Source organism: Aedes albopictus, chromosome 2 (genome assembly GCF_035046485.1).
Source record: "Aedes albopictus strain Foshan chromosome 2, AalbF5, whole genome shotgun sequence".
Lineage (NCBI taxonomy): Eukaryota > Metazoa > Arthropoda > Insecta > Diptera > Culicidae > Aedes > Aedes albopictus.
Window position 1 is genome coordinate 172,510,901 of NC_085137.1, and position 7,618 is coordinate 172,518,518.

General features: G+C 41.4%; 1 protein-coding gene across 1 annotated transcript; it reads right to left on the reverse strand.

The window, feature by feature from the left end:
* Positions 1–4,636: 4,636 nt before the first annotated feature.
* LOC109398231 (ATP synthase lipid-binding protein, mitochondrial) lies at positions 4,637–5,194 on the reverse strand. Its single transcript, XM_029859004.2, has one exon. It carries the CDS (start codon positions 5,098–5,100, stop codon positions 4,684–4,686), a length of 417 nt encoding a protein of 138 aa, XP_029714864.1. The 5' UTR covers positions 5,101–5,194; the 3' UTR covers positions 4,637–4,683.
* Between the last annotated feature and the right edge of the window lie 2,424 nt (positions 5,195–7,618).

Here is a 7,618-nt window from a genome sequence, read left to right on the forward strand (position 1 = left end):
GGGCTCACTGGTGACCGCCGATAACGATACTAGCAGAGAAATTTAGAGGCGCATTGTGGCAGGAAATCGTTCTTACTTTGGACTCCGCAGAACTCTACGATCGAATAAAGTTCGCCGTAACACGAAGTTAATTATATACATAACGCTGATTAGACCGGTCGTCCTCTATGGGCACGAAACATGGACCCTACGTGCAGAGAACCAACGCGCCCTTGGAGTTTTCAAACGGAAGGTGTTGCGTACCATCTACGGTGGAGTGCAGATGGAATACGGGACTTGGAGAAGGCAAATGAACCACGAGTTGCATCAGCTTCTGAGAGAATCAACCATCGTCCATACCGTGAAAATCGGGAGGCTACGGTGGACGGGTCACGTCATCAGGATGCCGGATAGCAGAGTGCACAACTGGAGACAAACAGCCATGGACCGAGTGGAATGGAGACGGCTACTATGTACAGCAGAGGCCACCTCGGTCTTAGCCTGATCGGTAAGGTAAGTACGCACGGGAATCGACGTCCTGGATCGCCAAACCAACCTCTTTTTGGATGCTGCAACTGGAAGAATTAGGAACTGCACCGTAGCAAGGTTGGTTCCCTGGATAAGGGTTCAAGATGGGCAAAATGGAACGATGAGTATCACGATCGGATGTTTGAGTTTATTTTTCATTTTTTCATGTATTTTTCATTTTTTCATGTAATAACGCGAGAACTGTAGCGAGAAAGAATGGTTAGTTTAAGATAACTACAAGAGCCTTTTAAAACTGACAATAAGTACAAACAAGGGCCCATATAGCCGAGGCGGTAAACGCACGGGTATTCAGCATGACCTTGCTGAGGGTGACGGGTTCGATTCCCGGTCGGTCCAGGATCTTTTCGTAAAGGAAATTTCCTTGATTTCCTTGGGCATATAGAGTATCTTCGTGCCTGCCACACGATATACACATGCAAAATGGTCATTGGCAGAGGAAGCTCTCAGTTAATAACTGTGGAAGTGCTCATAGAACACTGCTTATGAGAAGCAGGCTTTGTCCCAGTGAGGACGTTACGCCAAGAAGAAGAAGAAGAATAAGTACAAACAGTTCTTGTTGTGTTTATGGTTTTATGGACAGAATCCCAAGTATTCTTGGATGCGTTTTTAAAACCACATATTGATGAAGAATAGTTGTGCTCAGCTGAAACTATAATAAGATCAACTAGAATATGTAATGCCTTGATAAAACTATCATAAAAACAAATAAAACCATATAGAATTAGAAAAGAAAAACCAATTCTCACTGAAAAGAATCCCATTAAATATTAATTCTTCTAATTTGGATTTTAGTAATCATTTTTGGACTCCAAAAATACATATTCCCCATACCAAATATACCACCCATATTCCATAGTTTTAGAGCTCAATACTCCATACGGCTGTCATCTTAATTTCTTGTCTACCGTCTGGTTCCATCTGGAGAAGAGGGCAGCCTTTGCCACCTTATGAAGCACGGTGCAAGCTGTTAGATATCCAAACATTAAGGTGAAACGGGACGCCGTGTTATTTTTCCTATCTTGCCTCTCTTTCTAACAATTTGCCTCGCGATTTTGAAGATGGTAATCTCGAGTTCTATCGCACTGAAGATGCTGAAAAACAATCAGCATATGCACTGCAAGTGAGCATACACAGTGATAGGTTTTTGTTGCAAAATATGAAGTAGAATCTGAGATTACCATCTTAGTAGCAACAGAGCAATGGCGGATATTTCCCCGACCGTCCCGTCCGCCCTTAAAAGAACGTCGGAAATTCGCCATGATGTCATTTATAAATGACATCGTATCCAACCGAGTTGATTCACAGAAAATTTTATCAAAATTGAATTTTTTTGCACCTACTCGTCAATTACGAAATCGCAGCATTTTTTCTACTAATCACTATCGTACTAATTATGCCATGTTTGGACCTAATAATCAAATGATGAAGATATATATTGAACAATGTGAGTTCATTGACTTCGGTATGTTGAAAACTAAGCTTAAGAGACAATTGAATGTCTCTTAACTAAAAAAATAATTTTCTTGAGGAATCGAATGTTGATCTTATGTTTTGAGGTTATGGCTTGGTCTTGGAAGAAAAACTCAAAAACGGACCGACCGAAACGTCGGATGAAAACTAAGCAATCCGTTTTTGAGTTTTTCTTCCAAGACTGAAAGCCATAACCTCAAAACATAAAAAAATAATGTTAGGTTAAGAAAACATAAATGTAAATGTAAATGGTCTACATATGTATGATTGACGACGAATAAATAAATAAATATCATTTTCGGACAAGGAACAAAGTACGTCAACCATGAGCAACATTACACAAATTGGCGTGATTTGATATGTCGCACTGAAGAATTTTGAGCATGTTTCTCATTTGGCCATTTCCGCCGGTGATGGTCCGCTTGCTTAAATGGTCATGACTCCGGAACGCCTAGACCGATCTGAACCATTTTATTAGCACAAAATGCAATTCAAATTAGTTGCATAATGATAAATAGTAACGTAACGTTCGTTATGCAACTCAAATGAGTTGTACAATGAAAAAAAAATCAATGCATGAAATTGTGTATGCAACTCATTGCGAAACTTAATCTATCAGCACTCTTCGTATTTATACAGTGTCGTTAGAAAAATGTACGACTCTTTGTCAAAAAACATATTTTGCAACTCGTTTCATAAATGACTAATTCATAGACTGCCAAACAGCCCAAAAGTCTCTAAATCAGCACCTCATTATCTAGCAAAAATGTATCAGTTTATGCAGTGAAACCGCTTGGGGCCATCGCAGCAGGAAAATCATTCTTCTCAATAGTCTAGTCAGTCATCGTTTTTTTTGCAATCTTCCCTAACCAAAATGACTGACCCGCGCATACGCACCCTGTCAAGCACGCACTATGACAGCTCAAGACTTACAGCGAAGCAGTCAGCGAATGGACAGAGGCAGAGGGCGCGTCGGTCGTCACCATCCCTCCCTACCTCACACTCCTCGTAGCTTAACTACGCACCCTGCGCTCTTGAACCGCCTCGACGCGCCGTGAAGGGTTTCTTGGTGCCGGGTGGTGGCGCAGTCAAGTACTAGGTATCACTTCGCCAACTGACTTAGCTGATCGAGTCGTCCGGTGCGCGGCGGTGTCCGGCGGCGTTGCGTCGGTCCGGTGTGTGTTCGAGCTCGTCTTTGTCGCAGCAGCAAATGTTCCTTCGCGATCAGCATCACATTCAGCGTAGAGCTAATAAATTTTGCCGCTTGCCTCTTGTAGGGGACATCGTGACGAAACGGAAGTCCATCTTTCAAATGAGTATTCATTTCTTTTTTAGGTACAGAAATTTTTAAAATTTTGGGGATTAACAGCTGTCATTTGTAAAGGTGGATAAATTTCCCCACAATGATAGGGCCCATATAGCCGAGGCGGTAAACGCACGGGTATTCAGCATGACCATGCTGAGGGTGACGGGTTCGATTCCCGATCGGTCCAGGATCTTTTCGTAAAGGAAATTTCCTTGACTTCCTTGGGCATAAAGTATCTTCGTGCCTGCCACACGATATACGCATGCAAAATGGTCATTGGCAGAGGAAGCTTTCAGTTAATAACTGTGGAAGTGCTTATAGAACACTAAGCTGAGATGCAGGCTTTGTCCCAATGAGGACGTTACGCCAAGAAGAGAGAGAGAGAATGATGCATTTTATGCCAAATTCCCCTTTAAAACGAGCGGGGGGTCATCCCTAAGGACGGGGCCACTGAGGAATCGGAGTCGGTCGCTTGTCTTACTCTACTCCGCTAGCGTATTTCTACTTCTCCCAAACACCACCCCCGGGTTGATTGCGGTTGACTTAGCAGTGTCCACAGCAGCTAGCAGCAGCGCTGTGCGTTTCGTATGCGTGCGAGCTCCGCAATATGTTTCCCATGTTGCCTTTTTTTTCGTTCAGTGAATTAACGTCCTGCTCAACCGCTGTCTTCGCTGGGCCACTTAAAAAGCGCAGAGTATTGATGGCAATGTAGTCTTAGATTCTTTTTTAGATTTTTTGGTTGAATTGTGTTGGACTAGATGAGAATATTTTTATTTTTTGTTTTGTTCAATTTCTAAAGCTATATTTGTTTGGGTGCGTTCCTCTCGAACTGTTTTCATATCATTCTAGACATAGGAAATTTTATTTTGTAAATTATTTCTCACATTGCCATTACATTATTTAACATGAAAGGATAATAAATTGTTTTTGAATTTAGCAGAATGCTAGGCATTGTGTGGTACAATTAAAATCAAAATTATGTGAACAAGCATAATAAATCTTTGAGATATACGCCTCTTCTGTGCAATCGACTTAACCCTCAAAGCCTCAGGACAAACTTTTTTTTTTTTTTGAGTCCGCGAGCGCGTTCGGGTGTTTATTTTTTTCCGCTGTCATTTTTTTGGAATCTGCGAATTAAATATTTTACTCCAATATTTAATTGCCCCAAATAACAATGATTGCCTCGAAAAGCAAGTGTGCGGTGGTACGTTCTAAATTTTGGTTTTGAAAATAAAACTTTTCATGGAGAATGTTTTTTTCGTAAAAAGTGCCTGGAGTCCGGTTGCGTTCGGCAGCGGTTTCGACTGTTTTTCTGTAGTTACTTTAAAAAGATTTTGTTTTTTTTCTTATACGCTGTTTATTTTAAAGAAGATGGTTGCTTAGAAAGCGAAGAGCAGCAGGAAGGCCATCATCAAACAGAACAGACCCATGGCTTCGGACAGGGCGAATCCCAGGATAGCGTACGAGAACAGCTGCTGCTTGAGCGATGGGTTTCTGGCGTAGCCGATGATGAGGGAACCGAATACTGTTCCGATACCGGCACCAGATCCAGCGACACCGACGGTGGCGGCACCAGCACCGATGAACTTCGCGGCCGAATCGATATCACGGCTGACCTGGGAAGTCTGGAATGACCGGACCTGTGGCAGCAGAGCAACTGGGGTGCTGTTCTGGGCGGCCAAGGTCTGGCTCTGGCTGATGACGGCGGAGCTCAATGGTCGGAGGTAGGCTTTGGTTCCATTGAGGACCAGGTTGCGGGCGACTGGGGCAATACGAGCAGCTGACGAGACGAACATTTTGAAGCTGGTTTTTGTATCGGTATTGACGATCTGGTACCTCCGAAGGATTTTACAATGCGGTCGGACAACTTATCGAAGAACAGTCGGACCAGTAGTTCAACTGGTGAAAAAGTGGTTATGCGGATGATGCAGCAATCCAGCAGAAGGTTATTTAGTGATGGCTGATATGCTAGTGAAGAACACATATAGGAAAAGCTTAGCTTTTCAATATGCCTTTTTTTTTTAGAGATCGCGAGTGTTTGGCTGGCAGAAGCCATGAAGAAATTTGCCTCTAGCGACTTGGTTCTAAAAAAATCGATCACTTTACAAGTGGAAAGGACATTGTCCTGTGTTTAGGAAAAAGTGTATGGGTCTATAAGAATATTCTCCAAGAGAAAGTTTGATTGTGATGGCATAGTAAAAATGCGATGATAGAAATTGATGGTGAAGGTGTGAAGTAATGTTAACAATGTCGTAAACACAACATCCGCCGTTTCATGGGATCAGGCTCCAAAATTTGAAAATGATCAACTGTCGAAACACAGACAAACAGACGTAACACTCTGATAATTCCCATCGTTCACCGATTTAACGATCTTCTTCAAAATTTGATAGTTGGCCAAATGACCAACCGTGGCGCTCGCATAGTTTTTGTTCGAGTTTGACGTTTGCTCACCACCGCCACCTAGTTGGTGGTCGGCCAAACATAGTCCTTTTAGCATTGGGCGAATATGTTTCCGTGACTATGATTTGAATCGTAAACTGTTCGAAGTGTTACGTCTGTTTGTCTGTGGTCGAAAGCTCCTCAAGTATACCATTGGACAACAAGCAACTAAACAGATTGGTGAGATCTTTCCAACATATATTATTTAACATTGAATCTTAAAAACCTTTGCAATAATATTTATATTTCTACCAGTATTCAATTGCGTATAATATGGAGCGTTTGGTACGGTATGTCCACGCATCCTTCCACCCCTGTAGATTCTAGAATTGTTTCGACACAAAATGTAGAAGTCGAGGCAATTCGAAGAATCATCTCTGCGGTAAATACTGCGCAGTAGGCCTGGCCGCTTTGACGCTTGTGTCATATTCCTAATATGCCACAAGCTTCAATATTGACAAGAAAAATAGTCGGGCTTAATCTAACCCGATTATTTTCCAGGATGCTTTCTTGTACTGGCTGCGTATGTATTAGATTAGATTAGATTAGATTAGAAAGCCTCAGGACAAACTTTTTATTTTTAATCGGCTGATACTCAGGAACTGTAAAATATTAAAACAAGTGGGTTACACTATGATCGGTGGGAAGAGTTGTACCTCATGTAAGGGTACTTGTCATTCCGGGAGTTCATGTTTAAAACAGGGTTTGCACCCAAAAAAGGGTTCCCCATTGGCGTAGCTACAGAGGGGGCCTGGGGGCAGGAATGTCAGAATTTCTTTGAAAACAGGTTCATATACTCCTATACAGTATATATTAGCGTGGTTCAAAAAATCGTTTTTGCTCCACACCGCTTATTCGCTTCATAACCAGATTCTATGCCTGCTCACAAAATTGGAGCTCATTTGGTTGAAAATTGAGACTGCACAAGCCCTTCAAAGTTTGTATGGGAATTACTATGGGGAAACGATGTTTTTCATTCAATCGACCGTAACATTTCCTCAAGTGCCCAAGAGGGTTAGTTGACCCTTGGTACTCCTAGGCGACTCTATCAGCTACAACTTTCCCGAAGACTGCATTCAAATCCCATGCCTCATTAATTAGTTACCGATTTTTATCCAGAATCAAAATCTTTACTGATGATGCACAGTGGAGCACCTAGTACATCAAAACTGATCAAAATTATTTTGGCGCATTTTCGCAACCCAAATGCAACCCAAATTAGTAATGAAACGTATTTCATAGCTTTCGTATTTTTTTATTTCGTCATTAGGGTGACCAATTTTATGATTGTAAAAGTCAAGATTTTTCGAAACTAAAATTTTTCAAAAAATCACAATTTTAGAACCAGTTGACCGTTTTTAAACTTCTTTTTTTTGCTTGAAAGCTGTTGAATTCTAGTTTTCAGCAAAAATACGTTCAGAGGGATAAATACACGCTCAGAAAACCGTTCTGATAAACGAGAACAAACAAACGCAAATATGAGAACAAGCAAATATACACCGTGAACTGGAACTAGTTCCAGCTGTCAATATGGGCGTTCTCGAAACCGTGACATCTAGTTCACGGTGTACATTTCTTATTGTTGTTATCGTTGCTATGCATAGTTCCCGTTTGTTCCCGTTGCCGTGACTGAGAGTGCACATATATCGGAACGGATTTTTTTGCGTGTAGTGTTTTAAGGCAAATAATACCATATAATAATATAACTATCACGATTTTTTCAAAGTGTTGCAACTTTTGAAATCGGAAACATCCGGAAGGTTTTATTTCTGCATTTGAAAGAGGAACAATAGTTTTATCATACACTATAAGCAAATTTCCCGGAAACAGCCGGAAAATCAACTTATTTCATTTTGAATGTACGGTAAAGGA